Here is a 24,909-nt window from a genome sequence, read left to right on the forward strand (position 1 = left end):
TACAAACATGCTGCCATCCCAGCTCCTGCAAAGGTAACTTCAGCACACCATGCAGCATGCATTAAGGCGAGTTGTCGAAAACAACCTGACCAATGTACACTGTACCAGTATACAATATAGAATACAATATAGAAACGATTGTTGGATGTTTTACAAAGCAAGAGAATGACATCGCAGCAGCTTCCCCGCAATGCTCGCCCGTCCGTCTTGTGTGAAATCGCTGGTGTGAACTAAGTTTCTTATCCCGATACCAGCAAATCTCCTCCCGAGTCGTCACACACCGCATTCACAGCTGTCACCGCCAGCTCTATTGCGATAAGCATCTTCACTTACCTGTTTCATGACCAGGGGGCCGTAGTGCTGTTGGAAGTGTGCCGTGCACTTTTAATAGGCGATAATGCAAACGCACCACCGTTCCCTGCTGCAGGCAGCGCTAAGGGAGTGTCACATGTTGCCCTGGTGACATTGTAGGCATCGTATTCCGCTGTTGCCCACTGGCTCGATTTCATTTATGTTTTCCGTGGAAATCTTAAAGCACCGCACAATAGGAAAACAACATTGTGTGTCCCAGGACGCTTGGGCCCTATGCATGTCCGTGTCTGTCTCGAGCTGTAATGATTCGCGCTGACTGGGCACATCAAATCTTCCCACCATAATGCCCCTCCAGCCCCTCGAGAACCTGCTGACTCAGGCTGAATTAAGGGAGTACAAAGGTGAGCTTGCACAAGCCCCCCCCCCACAAGGAACGTGCATCTCAGGCTGCTTGAGCCACACCAGCTCGGCTCACGTCAGCCTCTTGTGCTGCAACACTTCGCTTCACATTACGTAGAGGTCAGCTACAGTTGAGTCGGTTAATTTTTTAGGCACTTCCAACCGTGTTTTCTTCTCGTGTTTTTTTTTCCAAAACGTATGAACCAGGTTCTACTTCATATTTGTAGAAACAGCAGGCAGTAAACTTGTGCAGCATAGCTCGTGATGTCTAAAATTTGTAAAGTCACAGCTGCTGGCGTGTAGTGCAGCAGATGATGGAGGAAGCATTCGTTAAGTGACAGAGGAAGATGGCCCTCCCACCGGCAAACTCACCTGAATGATTCACTAGCCAAGAGGAAAAGCGTGAGGGGTTATGTTATCGTAGGATGAATGCAGGTGAAGAGGTGAAGGGGATTGGTCATCTAGGTGGCCCTGCGAGCAAGAGTCGAAGTTTTCAAAGTTAAATCATCAGTGATCAGCAATCAGGATTGGCCTTCCACCATTGCAGATGTCAGTCAATCACCCTTTGCTTGCGTCGCTTGTTCGCTCTCAACATCACTCTTCGCTGATTGTGCTTTGCTAGCTGGTTGTCACTGATTTGTAGATCTTGTTCATGTGTTGCTGAAGTCTTTTTTGACCTGTTGTTTCTGGAACAAGCCTTTTAGTTTGTCAGTCAGCACTGTGCCATGGCCTTCTGGTTTTGCAGTGCTTTTTAAAGCATGGATGCACACCAACCAGTTAAGATTTCAGTGTCAGTGTGTGCCGATGCGAGATGTGTCGTCTGCTGCAGGTCTGGAGCTGGCCAGCCAGGAGCAGCTGGTGCCCTTCCTTGTGTGCCCGACCAAAACGGAGGAGGCCCTCGGTGAGCTGTGGAAGCTGCAGACGGTCCTGGACATGATAATGCTGTGCAAGGCCTACCTGCACCTCCCTATTCACTACCTTAGCGGGTACACCAGGTATAGCACAGCATGCTTCCACCAAACCGACGGATGTGCTATTATTGTGATGGGCAGATGTCTTTGTCGGAGTGCGCCAGTGTTGCTTGCCGGTGTCTTTGTGCTGGTTCCCTTGTTCTCAGCTGCATTTGCTACGTCTTCATCGTAATAACAACTTCTCGTTTACTTTAGCAACATTCTACTGGCCACAGTAGCTGAGTCACTATGGCATTGCGCTGTTGAAGTCATGGGTTCGATTCCTGCTGGATGCAGTGGCCAAATTCTGAACAGGGGCAGAATGCAAAATACTTGTGAGACTTTGGCTGCATTTTTAGAGAAACCAAGGTGGTCAAAATTTATCTGGAGTCCTCCATTGTGGTTTTCCTTATGGCCAGCTGTGCAGTTTTGGAATGTTAATCCTCAAAATTTGTTTAGTAGTGTTCTAGCTTGAAAGCAGATAGCTTCTTGTGTCAATATCGAATTTTGATTACCTGCCAGAGGGGCTCAGTAGCTATGATATTCTGGGCATGATGTCGTGAGTTTGATTGCTTTCATGTGTTGTGCATGTGTTGCTCACTGCTTGCAACAAAAACCAGTAGGCAGTTACATCACTGAGACGTGCTAAACTGCATCAAGCTATGCAATATAAACTGGTAGGTATAACATCAACAGACGGGAAGATGGCTCTGATGAAATAGAAAATGCTGGTAGGCGATGTTCCAGTTCAGAATGTGAGCAGGAAGTGGAGTGAGGCAGGTTATGTGATGCGTACAGTGCATAATCAGTGGCCTATTAGTGAGACAGAATGGCCACTGTAGGAACAGAAACTCAAAGACAGCGGTGTAGCTAAATATCAATTGGAGCAGATATAAATAGACTAATGATGAAAAAAGAAGAAAAAAAAAGACAAGCTTCGCCCGTCAGGCTAAGCATGATTGCGATAGCAAATTATTAGGAAGCTATATGGAGTAGGATTAGTGTTGCCATCAGCTGCATAAACTGCTGTAAACATTCGCTTTCTAATTAAATTAACAAACACATTGTCACTGATGCACTGGCAAACACGAACACAGACTCTCGCTGTCGCAGCGCTGGCATGATGAAGAGCAGCAGCAGTGGCGAGCGAATTCCCTTTTGTGCTGCCTCTTGCTTCAACACGAACTGGGCACACGAGTTTGCAGCACACACAAAGCCATCAGCCATATTGAGCCACCTAGACTTCGAACCTAGCGCAGAGTGCCTCCACGATAGGATGCCTGCAGCTCCGCTCAGCCACTGCAGCTTGAGAGATAAGAGGAGATGCGCACTAACCTGACCCCTTTCCTCCTCCCCCCTGCACACGTGAGAAGATGGCGTGCACACTCCCTGCCTTGCTCCTTTGTGAGTGCATGGAGACAGCACCGCATCAAGCTGCCATACTTCTTGGCTCATTCTTGCAAGCTTTGCTCAGACCTACAGCTTATGATGCACGGCCGCAATATTATTGTACTTGGACTTTATACGGAACATCACGACAGCGCCGGCGGCGACAGAAGAAAATCGGCTAAAGTACATTTGGTTGCTATAGCAATAAAAAAAATTGTCGTCAACCCGACAGTTACAAAAAACTAAGCAAACCAATGAGGGTGTTTATGACAATGTGTGTGCAGAACGAAGATTGCTTGGCATAACGTTGAGAGACAGAAAGAGAGCGGTTTGGATCAGAGAGCAAATGGGTATAGACGGTATTCTAATTGACATCAAGAGGAAAAAATGGAGCTGGGCAGGTCATGTAATGCGCCGGTTAGATATCCGTTGGACCGTTAGGGTTACAGAATGGATACCAAGAGAAAGAAAATGCAATGAAGGACGACAACAGACTAGGTGGAACGATGAAATTAGGAAATTCATGGGCACTAGTTGGAATCGGTTGACACAGGACATGGGTAATTGGAGATCGCAAGGAGAGGCCTTCGTCCTCCAGTGGACATAAAACAGGCTGATGATGATGATGATGATTTTGTGTGCATGCAGGCATGTGAACGTGTGTGTGTTTGTGTATATGCAAATTAGGTTCAAGGGCAAGGGATGTTGGCAGGGGCAACATTAAGTTCCTGCTTCTCCGCATGATGCTAGTGAACCTTTGCTTAGTGCTTGCAACATGCACTGTAAAAACACATGCCGTGCTGAGCTGGTGGCCTTCTGTTCCATATCATTTCAGGGAAGCCCTGAAGTACTTCAGCAACTGTGAACGTGGAAAGTACATCCACAAGTTCAGGTTTCCACTGAAAGTTCCCCTTGTTCGTGTGGTGCTGGAAAAGTGAGCATGTCCTTCTGCTCTGACGCGATGAGATACAGCTCAGCTCGATCTTATTTGTTCATTGTTATTATTTATTTATTTGGTTTCTATTTTTTTTTATAAGCTTGTGAAACACCTTATCACATGCTTTAGAAAAAAGTTACGACAATTCAATCAGCGTATGATGACTTATATACATTATGTAACTTATGTGTACACGAGATCAGCTGTGTCACACATGTGCACGTCTTGTGGAGGCCATGCTGTGCCGACGTGAAAAATTAATTCAATCCAAGGAGTATGTTATGTTACTGTCATGAATTGCTCACTTTCTCAAACCTCCACAAGCTTTTCGCTGTTGCGTCACTTCCACCTTGTCATTCCCATCCAGTATCTCCCCAATGGAGTGGACTGCATCCATCAAGAGCCGACAGGGGAACTATGCTGCACACACCATTGTCCACATCAGCACCACTCCCCCTTTCGATCACCTGCTCACCGAGAAGCAGTGCAGTGAGTCCTCTGTGTCCACTTGGGCTTCTTGTGCCATCCGTCTAGTGCTCGTAACCCCTTTATCGACGAGTGTTGCCTACTGGCAACAAAAAAAAAAAAAATTATTAGTTTTGGTTTTGAGTAAGGAGTTTCTGGCTGAGCATCTCAGGCCAACACTGGATGACGGGCGGCAAGCGTAATTTGTTAGATTAGAGCAGAAACACAGGGCGAGGAAGAAAAAGTTAGGCATGCTAGTTGCTTCCCTCGGCTGCGCTGGTATCGCACGTTTAGTAAAGTAAATGTAATGGACACCAACGTTTCGGATCCCATAAGAACTATCTGTATAAGTCACCAAATGAAGCCATAGGTGGCTTCCGCAGCTCTGCCTGGTGTCGCCCTTTATTCGTAAATTATTTGTTCTTTTTGTGGAACTTGCTCATTTTTGGGGTATTTTTCACATTTCGATTAAAAATACACATTTTCTTGTTTACATTCCTCTTAAAGGACTAGTGTATTGCTATGCATGCATTACTTTATCTTTTGCCAGTGATTATTTTACTGATTCATCACTGTTATCATCATGCTATCGCCCTCGTGAAGAATGTGCCTGCTACAGTACAGACTCGTGTAAGGACCGCAATTTTTTTTCACAATTTTGACGAGATATGGCCTTCGCAAAATACCGAGCCTTTTGGTCAAAATGGCGCCAGCATAGCTGACTATTGCACACCGCGGATGTGCCATTTCATCAGAGGTCTTGCAGCTCTCGCCTTCTAATAGTGGCATGCGGAAGTACACAGCATGCGAAAATTGGCCGATGCACGCTTGGCATCACGGCACCGAATGCGATTGCATCTCCGATGTAACATTTCTTTTTAGAGATTTTGGGCTGTCGAGTTGGGGGTGCGGCCCTTACACGAGTCTGTACGGTATAGTGGAAACTTTGACAGTTAGCAATTTGACAGCAAAGCAGGCCTCTCATATAAGATTGTACACGTGACATGAATAATGAGGTACAGTCAAACCTCGTTAAACCGTACCCGCTTAAACAGTAGTTTCGTTTTAAAAGTAGTTAAGTCAAATCGCCGACTGCGCATCCATTGAAAATAATGTGTTTTGTATCTGCACAAGCCGTACCAGCTTATTGCATACGTATCAGTTAGCATGTAGTGTCCATTTTTCATCGTGCAAACATGGCGGTGCGTCGTCTCCATCGGGCGGCCCGGCAGAACAACAAACCTCGGAGATCAGAACGGCCTCTAAGCGCCCTGTGCGTTTGCGCATGAAGCCACATCAACGTCAACATCATTTCAGCACCTTGCTAGAGAGCGTTGCGGCGTCGTGCAAAGAAGGACTTGCATCATGCCGAAGCTCACATAAAAATGATGCCGAGTGCTCAGCATAGAACAAAAAATTGACGTTGCTCGTGCTATCGAACATGACACGAAGAAGTCGGCGCTGGCACGCGGCAAGGATCTACTGTTGGCTACGGTGTGTAGCATATGGAATGTGAAGAAGTTGTTCGGCAGCACTGCTGCGACCGCGAAGAGGTGTCGGCTATGAGGTGAGACTTTTTGCCATCGTTGCCTCTGTTGCCGAAGTGTCGCCTAGCGACAGTGATGAGGACGACACTGAAAGCGACAGCTCGGACGATTCAGGCTCGTCAGTGGCGGAAGCTGCACGTTACGTCAGCCTCATGAATGCAATCGCTGCGACGAGAACAGCACCCTGCAATTAAAAAGGTGCCCCGCGACTTTTGCTGCGCTACAGCCCGCATGCATGGAGAACATGCAATGCCAACAAGGAATCTGCCATGCTAATGTTTGGCGAGAAGAGGGGACTGGCTGAAAAGCTGGCTCGCAGCTTCAGTAATACTGGTGGACACTTTTGATCATGATCCAGCTCAATCCGGATCGGAATTCTCGACTGCGATTGGCTGCCTTGCGCATCTTGCGCAAATGAGCCAATCATAACCGAGCCAACAACACGCCGCTGTCGTCGCTGCTAGGCCACCACGGCATCAAACGAAAATAACACTTTTGTCGCAAATAAATACTGCATGCTTTTTTTTCTCCTCTCATCGCACTCTCTCCGAGTTCCATTTTTGACACGTAAGTGGGTGATCTCATGCTATTTTGGTTAAGCAGTACTACCGTTTAGTGCGTACTTTTCCAAGCTCTGCCCAACTATGGTTTAACGAGGTTTCACTGTACACTCTCGAATCGACATAAGCACCACTGGTTCCTTTGATATGTATGATGACACATATACAGTGAATTATCATTAAGATGAACCTGGTTAAGCCAAATTCTCGCAATAACGAACATCGGAATGTTTGTTTGGTTTTCCATAGGTTCAATGCAAAAAAAAAAAAAAGAACATTCGCTTAAGACAAACTGCCTCATACATGCTCTTCGGTTAAGACGAACATTCGGAGTGATGGCCACCGTTACCGATCCTGGAGGCTAGGATGCCTTGCCGCACAGCGCCCGGGTGCGCTCACATCAAAGCACCCTACTGGAGGCCTGCTGCACATTGCCCCTGGACAGAGGCGAAAACAAGAGGAGGAAACAAAAAGGGACAATGGTGCTTCACTTCGTGAATGCAGGCGACACGCAAGCATATGTGTGCTATAGCGCATACGAAGCTATCGGCCCTTGGTGGCCTAGACTGTCTGCGTCGCAGATCGTATTCAAGACAGGGCTCGCGCGGCTGCACCATATGCAACAGGCGCCAGAGTCGAATGCCACTTTGTAAATATTAGCTTACTAATTAAATTAACAAGCATAGTGTCTGCGTATGCAGGCAAACATGAACACATCAAACTCGATGACCGCGGATGCTTGCTGTCAAAACGCTGGCGTGAGGAATCGTGACTACAGCAGCGAGCGAAGTGACCTGCGTGCTGTCTATCACTTCAACTTAATCTGAATGGCGAGAACACAGCGCATGCAATGCTACGAGCCATCGACCCACTTAGACTGTGCTCTGAAAGCAGATTGCGTTCAAGATAAAGCCAGTGCAACTGCGTGCGGCTGAAGTCCTCCCTCCCCTCCCTGGTGCCATGCGCACAATAGAAGACTGCGTGCTCCCCCCCTTCCTCTTTTCTGCAAGCAAGATTTAGCCACCATCGTTGGCTCATCGTCGCACACTTTCACTTGCATATGCACCGTATGGTGCGTATGGTCAACCCAGCGCACCTCCTCCTACCTTCCTCCTCCGCAACGCTTCACCTCGTTTCTCCTTCCCCACTTCGCTTGTCACCTAGACTTTTCTCAAGGTTGCGTTGCTTTGCCACACGTGCAGCATGCTTCTTTGTGCTTTCGCTACCTCGAAGCCTGAACCCATGACTTGTCAGGAGACAGATGCCTGCTTTAACTCCCTAGTGAAGTTTTTGCAGCTTCACGAAGGAACAGGAGGATTTTTAAGGTCATTAGGTGAGATGACAGGTTTGTGGCTGCTCGCCGAAGATTCCTCATGGACTGCATGAAACTAAGCAAGAGTACCACTTGAAAACAGTTTTTTATTCAGTTCAGCTACACAAATGCTTTTTGTCATTTTTTGCCCCCATTTTAAGTCTACTTCATCTACAGTTTTAAGTAAGATATTTAGATGCATCTGGTTGTGTTGCCAATTATTCTTCTCATAAAACAAACTTCTGATAAGATGAACAAATTTTCATGGTCCTTTCGAGTTCATCTTAAAGGGAGTCCACTGTATAAATAGCATGCAGTGTGATCTTGTTGGCTGCTGTAGTTCTCACTCGAGTGTTGCTTTGATTTTTGGGGTAATATGATGGGGTGATCAGTTTTGGAGATACTGTCCCAAGATTTGACATGACATTTGCCAGACACAGTGGTATATACAGATTTTCTGGTACTCTGCTGCATCAGTATACTTGGTACTTTGCCAGGAATACTGTCACCTGTAGATGCCAATAGATTCTGTGCTAGTCACGTGAAATCTAGCCAATGTAGGGAATACTCAAATATTCGATGTCAAATTGAATAGGGACCACTCGAATAATTAGATTTGCAAATCGAATATGTTGTCACGTAGTAGTGATGGTGAAGAAAGCAGCAAATGTGGGAGTGACGAAACTAGCGTTTTATTGGGCGAACTTGTGCCCTAAAAAACTGGCTACACTTAAAGAGTGGTGACAGTGGCAAACACAGTCGGTGACCGTCGAAAATCTGATCTGCCGGTCGAGCGCATCGGCTTTCATACAGGAGTCATCGAAGGTTCCAGAGTAACTGGTGGTGCCTGCTTGTCTTCCCGAAAGTTCTGCACAATTCACATTGCACATAGAGTCAGATTACACAAGCTTCGGTGACAACAGAACCATCGATAACATTCCAGAAACTTCCGATACATGCGGGCATCTCCAGCGCTGCGCAATAACATTCATTAGACGGTGGAAAGCACTCACCCGTGAAGGATAAACAAGTCCATGTGTCATGTACTACACTTGAACCTCGTTATAACGAAATAATATATATAACAAAGTAAATGTCATTCCCCTTGAACTTTCCATAGAGATCCATGTATTTAAAACTAAATTTTAATGCAGTAAAATTCTGCCGCCAGTGGATATAATGAACTAGGTTCTTGTCCGAAACCGTAAGTACAGGTGAATCTCGTTAATTCGAACATGCTTAATTTGAACATTCGGTTTATTCGAACTGACGCCGTGGTCCCGTCAAAGTTATGTGTATTTAATGGGCGAAAACTCTCGGTAATTTGAACGCACAAGCATTTGTGACGGCTAATTCGAACATAGTGCGTTCAGTCAATGCTCTCAGCAGCGCACCAAATCACACGGCGGCGCCTTTGACCAGCATTCCTCTGACCCTGCCATAGAGGAAGACCTTAGGAGAGACTCCTCAACGTCGCGTGCGAAGAAAAAAAGAATGTAGCGGAAATTAGTGCGCTGGCATGTGCAGGCATGCATCACCGATTACTTCTGTTAGTAACGGGTTAGTGACTTCTGTTAGTGTTGCGGCACCGCCATGTACCCCATAGAGTTAATGTATAAGAACATGTGAAATTTCGGGCACAAGAAACCTTCGCCGTCCGATTTTTCGGATGTTTTGCCATGACCACATGTCTGAAACGGCATTAATCGAAGCCACCACCACCGCCATTTTGATTATTGCGCCGCCTTGAGCCGGTGCTCTCGCACGCAGATCCATTGGCAGCCGTAGCCACGCCACAGCAACGCTAGGCCTAGCTACTTCGACGTTAGCTACCAAGCTTCGTTCTGTTCGGTGCTGTGTTTTTCATTGGAACAATTTGCTGCCGTTAGCAATAGCACCGACTCCGCCTCTGTAATCCTCGCCAAGGGCTTTGGAGCACGGAAAGCATGGCGCGTTGCATAATGTCAATTCCTGAAAGTCAACTTCGTCCCATTACAGCAGTTTTACGTGCTGAAGCATACCAAAGTTCGAAGGGGCAGTTGTCACTGGACATGGTGTGTCTCCTTTAACTATACATGCGTTCATCTATCGTCTCCTATCACAGTACCAGCACCGATCCGCCTAAAAATGTAAATACATGTGAATAAATCTTGTGGAACTTAGTACTCATGTGTTAGCTCAGTGCACATGGGCCAATGCAGGTAAGTCCTCCATTCAATTAGCTTCCTTAAATTCGAACTTCTCTAATTTGAACAAATTTTCAGGCCCCTCCAAGTTCGAATTATCCAGATTTGACTGTACCAACTGTTGTGCAGCAAGCATATTGCTTTCTGCTAGGTTCCACTCGTTCGGCGTGGCAGTTCAAAGTTCCTGTGTCGAGTACGCTGTCGAGCAACACTTGTCTTTCTCACTGCCACGCGTAGCTGCACACATGGTAGCTGCGCACAAGCAGCACCTCTTTCTTATCTTATCGCACCTCTCTCTTGCTGTGGCACTTAGCTGGCAAAGCTAGGCCACCAGGTGCACCCTCCGAGATCGCAATTCGGAAGCCACACGTAGCTGCCCCGCGACAAGCCGAAAAACCAGATACCTCCACTTCTCTTTCTCTTACTGCGGTGTGCCGCACTGGCTGATGCAGCTAGGCATGACCGCCGAGAATGTATGAAGCCAGCACAAGCCGGCCAAGCCAAGTCGGTGTGCTCAAACAGCACATGTAACTCTGACAGCGATGCTGTGGCAGCCGTGGGGCCACAAAAGTGCGGCAGATCAGATAGTTACACTTTCATGGGCCAAATGTGTCCATCTATACAGACGACCGTGTTTTTGGAAATGTGACAAGCTCTGTCCACCATAAACTTCGACTGGTTAGGGACACCACGCGGATCTGAAACGATCTCCGAAAGTCGTGGAGCTTGCCCGAGAATACCACCCCAGCTACATAGTCGGTGCACCATGTTGTGTGTCACGTGCTGCTCGAACATGATGGACTTCATTCACATCGCAGCGTGCTAGCTGTTCCCATCAACCGCGTCGGTGTTTTAAGGGTTTCATGACAATGTGAGCAAGTCAAGTGAAAAGCCGGAGCATAAGACCACCACATTGGAACATAAGGACGCTATCTTAACGACTGTTGCATCAAGTGCTAAAACGTTATGTATTGGACACACCAGAGAACATTTTGCTGTTTTATTGAATTTTCAACACATACATGGTCACGTAGTGGTTCAGCGGGCCATGGAGCCATAGTCATCCTTGAATGTTTAAAGTTCTGTACCCTACTGAGTATACATTCCAGTATAGGGCAATAGTTGACATAACAAAGCAATATAACAAAGTGACTTTGGGTTCCCCTTCAACTTCGTTATGATGAGATTCGAGTGTATCTTTTTTTTTTTTAATATTTGGTATATTCGGTGAAAGACCCGGCCATGGTCGGTGCCTTGATGTGCGCAGCGTTCCCGTGGTGTGCAATATTTGTCAGTATAAAGTTCATCCAAATCGACGGAACCAATCGAAATGATTAATGCGACGTGGACAGAGGGAACTAGAAAAGCAGCGCGTATGGAAAGCACGAAAGCATGTCTGAAAATTGGTCCAATAAGCCACCTGAAGTCATGCAGGTCATATCAGATATGCCTCTTCGACGGCCGTCAGTCTAACCTGGCCGTACGCACAATGCCGTGGCAAACTACTGATGAGTTACCTGTAGAAATATATTAGCAACAAGCCTTCCACGATGGCTTACGGCCCGTTATCACGCCAACCAGTGGCAAATTTTTGTCACAGCCACACCATTCGCCCCATTGTCTAGCCCGTCAGGCCTAATCTGAGTGGCACGTTGTCAAGTGTCTGCAATTAGAGTTACGGTTTCATATAGAATCAATGCAGATCTATTGACGGCTGTCACACGACATTCAGAAAGCCAACAAATCGCCTGACCAATGAAAAGAGCGAGTGTATGGGATGACAGTTGTGCACAGTTCCTCATATTTGTGAAATATCGCACATCGGCCCCTCATTCCGAACGCCATTCGTAAGCGCACACCGCTCCCTTGTTTATCATATAAGCGACTATCACATTAGCCTTGGCAACCCATCACAAAACTAGCTTTGGATATACAGTAAAACCTCATTAATACGTACCAGCTTAAAAGTAATGCCGTTTCAAATATAGTCGCCAGGAATCCCCTGCCCTGTTGCCATTGAACCTTATATATTGCTGACCATTTAAGCCGTAGTTGCTTAACACATGCCAAACGGTTAGCGCATAGTATTTACTTCATTTTTCTCCACATACAAGTGTGGAATTGGTGAAATGTGCGCGCAGACCACAGACGGGCAGGTGGGGTGAAATTGCAATGCACGGAGCTTTCCCACACTGCAGTCGCCATCAATAGTGACGTCAAAACATGGTACTTAGCCATAACGTGTTTCCTGCTCACATAGCTTCTAGCGCTTCCATGTTGTCATCATGGCTGATTTCGTGAATAGTGGCCTTCTGTATCCGACACGGTTAGCGTGTTGATCATCAGGGCGTTCGCAGAGAAGTGGGGCCCAATGGATAAACTGCGTCGTGGCCTTGCTGAGTTTGAGGATGCTGTTGTCGCTACAAGGCCACTATGGCGGCAAGTCAAAATCACGTATATTTGGTGCCTGCTCACAAACAAAACTTGTCTGCGAGTGAGAATTAACAAGTTTTGTTGGCTGATAAATCTATAGCCTCTCATCTACCGTTGTTGGATAATTAACACATCGCTTATTGCATACTTGATCCACATCCCCTGGCAACTGCATATCAATGAGGTTTTACAGTATATGGCAGGCTCAAAAATGTCGTGACTACTGCACTGGCCTCCCAGCTACGGAGGCCATTTACACAGAGGTAGATGGACGTGAACAGAGGGTGGGGGGGGGGGGGGGGGGGGTGTCCCACAAATTTGCAGTGATCCTCTCAATTTGAGAACCTGTTACAGGCAGCAAACGATGCTGAACCCGAAAGTGAAAAGGCGGCCACTCTTTACCGTTGGCGCAGACCATGGTCGACCGGTGCTGTGCCGATGACCACGCGGAGCTGTGTCAAGTCACGTGATGCACAGTTTCCGCTTTTGTCTCTTGCGCAAATTGTCCTTAATGAGCTGACGATAACTTATAGAGACCACCCGCCATAAAGATGAAAATACGCTTTCATTTTCTTGAAGAAAACTGGAAATTAAGCAACTTTCTAAGCGATAGAAGATTGCCATTAAACACAGTACGATCCACTATTAAACAGAAAGCCTCACAACTTCGTTATTTATTTAGCTTCAGAGGGAAAAAAATCACTTGATTCTATTCAACCGACATTCTATCAATAAAAATATGTTTTCCTGACCTTTGCATGCGCACTGAGTTTGCATCAGTGCAGGCATGCTAATTTGATGTTCCCTTTGATAAACGTAGCCCATACTACACATCTTGATTCCTAGGTACCTAAGTTCCTAATAGCTAGCAACACTTTTGTTATGTAATATGTGTAGATTTGTGAGCATGTGCAGCACCATGTTCCTTTGGACAAAATTTCTAAGCATAAAACTGCATTAAATTTTCTAATGGTCATTATTCGATTCAATTTTTTTTTCCATTATTTGTTTCGATATTCGATTTCAAATCTGCTGTCCGGTATTCACACATTCTAAGCAAAAGTGACAGTATCCTCGAAAGTGATCAGTGGACACTGTAGAGTTTTGCTCGTGTTGTGTACTTCCTCTCGTCCTTTGTCCGAGTTGCGCTGCCCACCCATAGGAACATGAGTTTTAGTGTCTGGTACTTCAGCAAACTTAGCTGGTTTGGATGGATTGTTGGATGGGTGGGGGCGCAAACGTGAGCAGCCGGAGCAGTGCAGCCACCAGGTGGCGCAAAGCTCGCTCTGGTGAGATAGTTGCAGAAAGGCCTTATCTCTGCAACTCGTTCTCTGCAGATGTGCCCCACCACCTGCGGGACTCGGACTACTACTGCACCATCATTTCCAATACGCAAGACAAACTGAGATTGTGAGACAACTGTCGTTCGGATCATGCCCATGATCCGAACAAGTATGACGACAACAGTGACTGTGAGAAAGTTTACGGCGACGAAAGCCTCAGTGCCATGGCAGTCGCGCAGATGCTTCTCTGGAAGCTTCTGAAGCTCGTCATCGAGCATTCCAGGAACCTGGCACAGTTTTGGTAAAAGCCTCACCGTGCCACGGCTGGTGGTTGTAACAGCTGGTGCTTGCATTGTGGTGAACGGTGGACAGGACAGCGCATTCGTTTGCCTCACACACTTAAGGCTCACTTTGACTGAAGGGTACCCATGGCCTTTTTGATTCTTGATTACTTTGATATTTCTTTAGATGTGGTGCACATCTGTGCCACTGACTGTGGAGAGAGTGTGCTGTAATGTAGTTTTGAGACTGCTTGACTCGTGTCTTAATTGCTAATTCAGATTTCGTGCAATGAACTTCACCTGCCCAATGGCAGTGTAGCCAAGATTTAAGTTGGCAGCGCGCATCCAGTTTGCTTTCTGACTTGGAAAGTGTGCAACAGTGAGTATGCATTTCACACTTTATTTGCAAGGTTATCCATTGTTGCCGTTAGGTAAGCAAATTCACAATGGAGTTCTTTTGCAAATTAGGAAAAGATTTACTTGTATTTCTTTCCCAAAAAGTCATTTCAACCGCTCGCTTTAGTTCCACGATGCCATGTTTGTGTGTGCAGCCCTTAAGTTGCCTAATTCATGACACGTGCGCCAATAAAACTGCCTGTATAGTCGTCAGCATGGTTGAACCTGGCAACAGACTTTCCACCCAAACAAGCTGCCAAAACCACTTCAGCACATGTTGAATGAAACCCTGCATGCATCATGCCAGCCATGAGTGCGAAGTTTACAGATCATTTACTATTACGTTTGAAAGTGAGTTTGCTTCGTTGTGAGGGGATGATGACAGCAATTTGTAGTGGACTGCGAAAGCTGTGGGGAGATTGTTCACGTCAACGAATTTTAAGTCCCGTGTATAGCGCACCATAAAGCTGACGAAGATTCATCGTGCAGCACTGAAATTTTCGGTTTGCTACGAGATTGTGTACAGCCTCTTGAGAACATTGCAATACTGTTGCTTACGGTACCATGTCAGCATGTACCTGTGCCCGACACTCGGTATGCTCGTTGAGCATTCTGCGGCAGTTGAAAGCACTCTGAAACTTTTGCTGGCTCTGTGTGGCCTGTAGTTGCTCACCTGAAACTTGCCACTATAACTTTAGTCCATTGTGCTATGGCACACATGTAGCTACTCGTCCAAGATAAACTCGGTGTGTACTGTTCCTGCGATGCAGAGAAGAGCCGTTAAGGGACACCATGAAAGACGAAAAGAGAAATAGAGTCCCTGGAAATTGGATGGACTAATGGCAGCCAGCGTGGAGAGGTATCCATGTCACTATCGTAAAGGGTGTCAGTCTTTGCTTCAGAGCGACCTAGGGCCTTGCGAATTCTGTTTGTACAGTATTTAAACATCTTGTAAATACTCTGTAAATAAGACTCGCGCGCTATTATCGTGCAGTTTTGTGAGTGTTTAGCCCGTGTCTCCCCATTTGCCACTGCAGTATTTTTTTCTTTTTTCATCATGCATGTTGTGCTGTTGCCGGTAGGTGTCACGGTACTGCTGGAGCGACTTTCTGACATTTCACTAGTGTTAGCCATTCGGATGCAGATTACAGCTAGCTTCACACTGAAGCTTTATTTTTGCCGCTTGGCTTTTATATCAGCACGTGGCGACTCACCAGGCTTTGGCACTGCATGCAAACAAGTGTGGCGCGGATATCTCGCTGTGTAGCAATCATGTCTGCAAAGTATTGAGCGTCTGCGTAGCGCAACAAGAGCTGAAAGTTTCCTGCGCGCCCTTCCTGTCGAGAGAGTCCTGCTTCCAGCCAGATTCCAAGTCACACGGACGAACACACTGCCTGCACTGTAAAACGGCACACAACGCCTCTCTTTCAAATGCGAAGCATTTTTGTGTTACTTTCTGTGGTAGCTGGTACGTGTAAGTTCGCATCCTGGTGTTGTGAGCTTGAGCGATTGTAGTGATCACATGTCACTCGAGCATTGACTAAGGGAACGAATGCTTAATTATCTTTCAGGAGTATTATCGGCTATTTAAGTAAATGGATTTGACTGCTTAAGTTCATTTTGGAATAACTGAGAAACCATCTTGTGTTATAACAAAATGCTTTATTCATTGCACATAGGTGTGAGAATTCGCTTCCAGCATACTGTACACTGTTGCCACACAGGCCACAGCACACCGCAACAGCCATGTTATTGTATTTGTGTCGGGACATTGATCCATGTACATAAAGGTGCCCTCGCTTTTTGTGAAAGTGATCCCAAGCTTGTCTTAACGTACCGCATTTGAAAAACATAATGTCAGCTTTCTTTGTGTGTAATTGAATTGAGAAAGCACCTCGAGCTGTATCTGGAATGCTGCTCCTATTATAATGCATTATTAGAATGGTTTATTTTATTTTATTTTTGTACCTTTCTTGTGTTTCAAAGTGTGGCAAGCTCAAATGTCAGGCAACCAAGCATTGCAGTTAAGGCAGCTTCTTGATAAGCTGTTTTAGTGTTTTGTAGTGTTGCCATCCCAGCCAAATGCCAGCTTTGAACATGCAAAACAATCTGTGGAGTTGAGTTTTGCAGCTAAATATAATAATTGTCATCAACCTTGTGTGAATTTCTGTCATTAAGCTGTGTGCCCACTACTCTCCTCTCTCAAATTCTATAGAACGCTTGGATGTTTTTCATGACATTCCTGACAAGAAGGTACTGCAATCATATTGTTGAAAATGGAAAGTGCACAATCATGGGACAAAATTACACCCTGAATGCTGTAATTGTTAAAGCTGTAGAATAGCATTTCAGTGAAGTGGCAGGAGGTATATGAAAGGCATATTTAGGGGTGGGGACGAGTTTTAAAAAGTCGGCTAGCTTAATAGGAAATACCCTTTAAAGTTCATGTGGGGTGTGAATTAGCACATGCAATGCTGCTTCTTTGTAAATTCCAAATACAGCAAAAAAATTACAATTTGTAGGTTTACAATTTTTTTATGCTTTTAGAGTTTTATCTTAGTGTAACATTTATTGTTTTTAACGAGCAGCTTTTTCTGCAATGTAGGGGAGTGTGTATAGGTCTTGTGTAGCCCCAATTTTATGTGGCGTATTTTTAGCTGATATTGACAGGGTGCTCAGCTTCGCTTTTAATGGTTGAAACATTCTTAACCCTTTGAGGGTCAAATATATTTTGAAAAAAACTTTCCCAGGTGGTCAAATTACTTTATTGCGGATCTTGAATGTTCAAGATGTATAAAGTCGGGAATCAATAGTAAAAAAAAAAATTAGGAACAGTATTTTGGTGCCGGCATCACTCAGAACTGCAAAATGTTCAATAGTCTTTCAGAGTGTGGTACTCCTTGAAACACGGGTCTCCGCACAGCGCCTTATCTCAGTCTGCACACCTAAAATGCGTGTATTTTCTTCTCTTGGAGTGACGTGTTGTGTTGCCGCACACATGACATCTTCTCTGCTTGCGGCTGCCTTGGGCAGAGGTCTGAGGCACCCTCTCGCATAAGCGCGTTGCCGCAGAGAGTGAGAATACCTCGTGAGCGGCGATTATAACCAAGCTAAGAGCAGCGTCAATCAAGATATAAATCAACTTCCGTCGCCTCTACCATAGCGTGCCGACAAAGAGAAAAATCGCGTTTCGCGCGCCTCCGTTACAATCACGCGGAAGAACCAAAACCACAAAAGCGTGTTGCCGCTGAGAGCGAGAATACCTCACGAGCGGCGATTATAAACAAGCTAAGAGCAGTGCCAATCAAGATAGAAATCAACTTCCACCGTCTCTGCAAGAGAGTGCCGACAAAGAGAAAAATGACGTTTCGCGCGCCTCCGTTGCGATCACGCGGCGAAACCGAAACCGCAAAAGGGGTGTTGCCGCAGTCTGCCCGACGTGCTGAAGCTAGAAATCAGTTCTGTTTATCTGCCCAAGAAGGTAGCACAAATTTCAAGCGCTTCTTGTAAGTCCTAAGAGGTGGCAGCACCTCCCAGTGAGCACGCATCATCATTATGGCGCGAAATTTCAAACGGAGGGTCGAAACCGTACCCGTACGGCAAAGACCATGTGGGATAGAAAACCGTCGCCGTACATATACGGCAAAAACCTTCAAAGGGTTAAAGTGTTTTGGTACGTCGATGACTTTTTAGTTCTTTTAGAGGTACAAGGTGACCTTACATCTCCTGAAAGTATTTTAGATGTTTTTATACAGGTGGGGCGTGGTTTTAATTTCACTCATGTATTGCCTAGCACTGAAGATTTACAATCCCTGGATCTCAGGCTAAGGTATCGCTCAGACCACGTATGCTGGGAGTACCTCCCGCGGGTCAAGAAGGGTCTTTTGCCTTTTGACTCTGCCCATTCAAAGGTAATGAAAAGGGGCATTGAGTTTCAATGCTTCGATGCTGCGCTACGAAAGTCGTACCAGCATACAATGCAGCATAGCTTTGAAAATCGGATTGGTCGCCTGTTGGCAGCGGGATTTCTCGAGTTGCTTGTTGGTGCAGTGACCAAATTTCTCCTGTAAAAGGTAAAGAACAGAGCCGGAACAGAAAGCGCGGAGACCCAGCGACGGACGGCGAGGCCCTTAGTAATGCCTTATATGCATAAGGTCTCGCACAACCTAAAGAAGGTCGCGAACAGGCATAGTATTCCTGTGGTCTTTACGGCTCCTAATAAGCTTTCCAGGCTCTGCCCTTGGGTTTGCATTGATAGCAAGCGAGGTTGCAAAACCAGACATGCACACTCCCATGTAGGATGTGCGACAGGATTAGTATATTCAGTTCCCTTGAAGTGTGGAAAAGTGTACGTCGGCCAAACCGAACGGTGCATCAATGACCAGCTCAGGGAGCACGCGCTAAAAGTTAAGAAAAAAGAGGACAAATAAGCACATTTGATTGCCCATATCATCGCGTGTGGTTGCGAGGCACTTTTTTCTGAGACTACTATTTTAGGCAAGTCTGCAAACCACACGGCTCGAGTGGCTTTAGGAGCATTCTATATCCACAAAAATTCACCTATCTGTGCGAGCGAAGCATCTATTCTTTTGCACAGTGCTGAACTGGACTTCTTGAATTCTGCTATCTAAAGCAGGCAGCAGTATTGTTCACCGTTTTAGTTTATCACTTTCGCATGGGAAAAGGGCGTGGCACTTGTGCGTGGCTCACTTTATGATATCGGAGGGTGCGTTGATTGGAATACACAGTTGATAGTAGCGCTTCTCCGCGTCTTTCGTGTCCTCTTTATGTGTATGTATAATTCTTGTGCTGTATTTGGAATATACAATGTTAGACCAACTAGCCCAACAGAGGGTCCTTCTGAATGCTGCTTCTACTGGGCCGATCTTGCCAAGCTAAAACGCTCATAACACCCTGTAGAACATACAGACAGGCCTGCATGAGGGATAGCAGTATTGGTCTGCGAGCAGATAGTGAAAAATTAAAACAAGCTTTTGCCAAGGAAGAAATAAGCAGACAGAAAAGGACAATTCAAGTATTTTGTTTGTTTTGTACTTCTATCCTCTTTTTTTTTTGGCGAATGCTTGTTCTTATATGTTGTGTGTCTCTGTTGCCAGGCGTGTTTTCATAGAAGACTCATTTAAGCGAGTGGGCCATCACAATGAGTCAACAGTAAAAGGGTGCGTTAATTTTTGTGGTTGGCCCGATCCATTGCTATACAGTCCAACCCACTTATAACGATACAAGTGTTAACAATCTATCAGATATAACAATGAGCAGCCGATGCAGTGCCAACCTTTGTATGTGTTTCTGTGATAAAATAAAACTACTAACTACAATACTCCCATGACGGGTTATCAGTTGTAACAACTAAATCGGGCTACTGGGTGCATCTGGCAAAAGGAAAGAATGCAAAATTCTGGGGTGCGGGGAGGGAGCATCCGCTTTGTTCGTGTCCATGTCTGTGGGTCAAAATGTGGGCTGATCCCAGAGGTGGTGCCATACCGGGCCGACCCGTGGCGGAAGTGAAACAGGCTTCAAGCACTCGGCAAACCGAAGCGAAAAGTGCATACATTCTGAGAAATCATGTATACGACATACTTAACAGCATGCGTTTCAATAAAGAACAAGCATAAAACAAGTGTCTGAGCCACACAATCGATGATAAGGCACTCCTGATAACAATGCAAAGCGCGTAGCACTCCCCGCATACGTTTACCGGTAAAGATTACTATTGCACAAGCTGCTGCGGTGCAGGTGGCTTGCAATGTGGGGAGTGATGTCACTAGCCTTTCATATATAGCAGAACCGGCCTAGCAACTGAATTCATTGTTGTTGAAGCACAGCTATGGGTAGGCAATGCGTAGTTAGGACTCTCAAGGAGCAGCGTGGTTACGAGGAGCAGCAGAGGGAAAAAGAAACGTCAATATGACCAGTGGCGGTGTGCTCTCAAAATTACAATGACTCCCATTACTACCATTACTCTAAAGCAATAAAGCATTGTTTACCCCCCCCCCCCCTCTCAGCAGTTATAATGTTTTTTAACAACTTCGCTAGACATCCACTTTTGCGAAGCAGGGATGGTGAATTCTTTAGTTAGTTTTTCTTTTCCTGGATTTCACATTCCTTTTCTTTTCGGCGCAGCCACATTTAATTCTTATAGCCAACACTGCAGTGTGGTAACATTGTAGTAAGTGGTTCATCTTGCCATAGAACACATGCAGAAGTTTGCAGTGCAGCAGCTGCTCATTTTTACATCCGAGTATTGTCGAAACCGGTAATGCCATAAGTGGATTTGACTATGCCTCTTTCTCACTTATTAAAATGTTTTCTTGTTTGTCTCCTTGTGTAATCCGGTTATAACAATTATCGGTTACAACAAAGGGATTTTCTTGGCACTTGAACATCGTTATAAGTGGGTTCAACTGTACTGCTCACCTGCGCATCCTTAACTGTGCACATGCCAGCAAGTTTTGTTCAAGAAGGAGACAAATTGCGCTCTACTGCAGAGTGCTACGCTCACTTCATTTCTATTTACTGTTGTGCTAACCCCATTGCTATTGTTGGATTAGGTGACATTTATGTAAACCTAATGTACATCTTTTTCCCCTTGTAAGATATGCATCGAGTTACATGAGGGCTTGCTTTATGGTTTTTCAAATACAGTATTTTCCTGTTTTAACAACTGCTTGTGTGTAGTGTGTCCGGTGGGTGTGACACACTGATTTCTTATGTACGCTTGAAAAGCCTAAGTGTGAATCTCTCGTAGCAAAGTCGCCCCCCTGAGTGCACTTGCTCTTCGAGGCGTTTCATCACATCGTTCATATTCATGTCACACTGTGGGATGCTTTCTGGAAACGAAGTTGGAAAAGGACAGACTGGTGGGCCAGTTGGTACTGCATAACCTGAAGCATAGCGCAACAGGGCACACAGGACGACTGAGGAGACGGGCTCTGTCTTCGTCTCCTCTGTCCGCGTGCTCTGTTGAATTATACCTCAAGTTGTGCTTTCCGGGGTGTGTCGGAACCTTTTTTCTTTCTTGGTACCTTGTCGCAACTGTTTGACCAGCTTTGTTTTTTCACAGCTTCTTTAGCAGTCTTGTTTTTATGCTTTTATCACTTGCTCGTGGACACGTGAAACACAAACAAGTTATAGCTGTACATTATTTGTTTTCTGCTTGTGCCACTTGTGTAATGTCGGCATCATTTTTCCATTGTGCGATTAGTTTGGGGCCTAAGCCATCTTTGCCAACTGGACACTTAGCGGTGTGAAATTGCAGTCGTGGATTAATACTTGTAAGTACCAAGTGGTGGAGTGTGTACTCGTAAGTGGTCATACTTTCCCGTTTGTGTTTCATTTGTTTGTGAAGCTACCTACGTGTAGCAGCCCTGGCTGATGCTGGAATGTCAGCTTTCACTTATAATTTGTCTCATAGTGTCCTTTCATTGAGCCGCATTTTGTTGTATAAGACTGCCTCCTCCCTCTCATAATTTTTTGTTCTTTTACAGACGGTTGGGAAAGTATGATGGGCATGTATGGTCCTATTTTGTGAACTTTGGTTTATCAGTATTTTACCACAACTGTGCTGTACACAGGTTTTAAGCCGCATCTGATTGAATGTTGGGGCTTTTCTCGGCGTCATTTCTTTAGCATAGTGATTCTGGATGTACTATTGCGTGTTGAAACACCAAAACAACCTTTTTCTTTGTAGTGTACAGGTTGCTCATGGCACAGACGATCTCTGTGAACAATGCCCATTGTCAGTATCTTTTTTTTTTCTTTTCGACGGCTGAACAAGCACTGAACAAACTGTAAGCTTTGTGCAGTGGAAGCCGTCAGAAGATGCCTTAAGTCCACTACTATCTCCTTATCGTGTTCAGTGAAATGTTGAAGTTTTTTTCTAGGTCACTTAGCATTAGGGAAGCAGAAAGTTTTCAGGCATTGCTGAATGTTTTCTAATGTTCTATATGCACTTATCATCACCTGCACATTTCTTGCCATATCACATCTTAGTTACGTAGATGTACACTATTGAAAAGCTCATTCAATAGCTCCTAATATTTTGGAATTTCGATATTAAATTAGCCATTTATTTAAAATTTTGTTTACCATTCTTAAAGAAGTAGAACTTGCACCTAGTTTAAGCCAAGTAACTGGGGAATGCTGACATTCATTCTTGCCAAGGTTAATTTGGCAGACATGGTAAGAAATGTTTGCCATCTTGCAAACGCATTGAATTTTTGAACCAGCAGTGAAAGCTGTCGTAGTTCGTGGAATTTTGAACAAAGCATGTATTTTTGCAGCAGCCATGTTTTTTTTTTCCTGAGTACAGGACCATGCTGTGACCTGTATCATTACTTCGACAGTTTCAAATGATTATTCTGATCTTTCTGCTGTACTGTCAAGGCTCAGACATCAACCGAAGGTGCAACATTGCAGTATACTTTGTGTAATAATGTTCGTGGCATCAGTGCATTGTTAGGTGGGTAAAGTAGACAAGTCATGCATATGCAAGAGATCAGTACTCAGACAGTGAATTCATTTGAGTGAGTAGACTGTTGCCATCTGCTGTGAAGAAGACAAAATGAACAACAGTCCATTCAGCTAGTGCATGTTACTTTCCCAAGCACCTGTTTATCAGCTACTGTCGTATCTTTACTGTCGTTTCTTATTTCTTCTGCAGAAATCTAGGTGGCTGTGCGAAATGTTCTGTCGTCAAAAGATGTTGTGGAATGCTATTTCTATGCAAGATTTGAAGGCTACTAGCAAATCAGTAGACTTGAGAGTTTTTCTTCTTTTTTCAGAATTGAAGAAACAAATATACAGGCGATCATATTAGTGCTGTAACTTCATGTGCCATCCATTAACTCTTAGACACATCGTATCTATGCGTCCATCCAGTACAGGTGCTGTGAAATGCACACTATTGTGTAAGCAGAGTCTGTAGTTGTGTTTCCAGTATTGTAGCGCAATAGGCAAGCAGTCGCCGTACAGGAGGCTCACTTGAAGAGCAGGAACCTTGTTGTAGCTTGTTGCTTAAAGTCACATTTGGTACTGAACCATGTATTTCTGCATTGCGAGAGTACGATTGTGCCGTTTTCTTGACTATGCTGGAGGGTCATTCATGAAGTTTGTGCTACTGCCCTGAAAGAACACAAGTTAAGTATTGATCGTTAGGTGAAAGCTGCAGAAGGCATTTATTCTTTAATGAGTCGAGGAGTGAGACCATCCATAGAGACCACCTTCTTTCGTTGAGTGTCCAGATGCTATTTTACAGTCAAACTTGTGGTTTCGATAGAATGAAGTGATGGACGTAATGAAGTAATTTTGCCTCCTCTTCAGCATCATTATAATTAAATTTTGCTCTGTTATTCTCAAGAGCGTTCTCAGTTTAAATAAGTTCTCCTATTAACAAAAAATTTCTAGAAATAATTGACAATAATTGTGAAAACCAGTGTTAGCTTCTTCGAAATTCAGTTAAATTCCATGGAGTAGCATTGTACTTAAACCAGCTAAAGTATGAAAGCAAGGACAAGGGTACAACAGATCTGGGAAGAGAATGGTGTGGTCTGCAGTGACTCACCGCATGATCCTACGACTACAAATTACGTGTCTCCGGGATCATCCCAGTTTTGATTACACCATCTCTGGGATTAACTCGGTCAACTGCGTATTACACTGCCTCTGAAATCGGCCCACTTAACTTGGCAAAAGATTGAGTGAGCAGATGTACCAAACCACAGGGAGGATGGCAAAGAAAGCTTCACAATCCTAAATGAGGTATGTGCTTGAAGGCACATAATTTGATGCACTGAGGACATCTAGGTACCATTTGTTGTTTCTTTATGAAATTCCATAGGAAACAGAGCCGACAACCGGTGCATTTGTTGATGTAGCACAGATGACTATACAGGATGCCCCAGCTAACTTCAACCAGAGTTTAAAAATATGCAAAGGCCCAGTAGCTGGACAGCACAAAGGTAATGTTTGCCGTCACTTGGAGATACTCAATTTTTTTCACTCTGCCTAATCAGATAATCAGTCCTAATTAATTAATCAACTTGAATATTATAATTAGACGAAAGGTGTCAATGAGAAAATTGTAGAGGGACATGAAGAACTCCCGATACAGCTTTCTGTTGCTCAGTACGTGCTCCATAAAAGTGTTTTTGCTTACATGAAATAAGCTCGCAAACGCACGCACAATTGCCACACGACAGGCCGCTCGAGAAACTTTGAGCGTATTCGCGAGCTTCTTTCAAGCTCAAAAAAACTTTTATGTAGCACGTATTCAGGAACAAAAAGCTGTATCGGGAGTTTTTCATGTCGCTCTACAATTTTCTCATTGACACTTTTCATCTAATTATAATATTTGAGAAGTTCGTTAATTAATTAAGACTGATTATTAGGTGGAATGAAAAAGAATAGTTTGAGTATTACCAAGCAACGGCAAAAAGCA

At 44.9% G+C, this 24,909-nt stretch overlaps 1 protein-coding gene across 1 annotated transcript in view; it reads left to right on the top strand.

Annotated features, from left to right (window-relative positions):
- Zwilch (zwilch kinetochore protein) overlaps positions 1-23,220 on the top strand; it is a 96,961-nt gene extending 73,741 nt beyond the window's left edge. The window contains exons 13-16 of the mRNA XM_050177475.3: positions 1,541-1,706; positions 3,886-3,984; positions 4,355-4,476; positions 13,828-23,220. Of these exons, the coding sequence (XP_050033432.2) occupies positions 1,541-1,706; positions 3,886-3,984; positions 4,355-4,476; positions 13,828-13,904 (464 nt within the window). The 3' untranslated portion in view covers positions 13,905-23,220. The remainder of the gene's footprint in view (positions 1-1,540; positions 1,707-3,885; positions 3,985-4,354; positions 4,477-13,827) is intronic.
- Positions 23,221-24,909: the final 1,689 nt, after the last annotated feature.

The sequence above is a fragment of the Dermacentor andersoni genome, chromosome 5 (genome assembly GCF_023375885.2).
Source record: "Dermacentor andersoni chromosome 5, qqDerAnde1_hic_scaffold, whole genome shotgun sequence".
NCBI lineage: Eukaryota > Metazoa > Arthropoda > Arachnida > Ixodida > Ixodidae > Dermacentor > Dermacentor andersoni.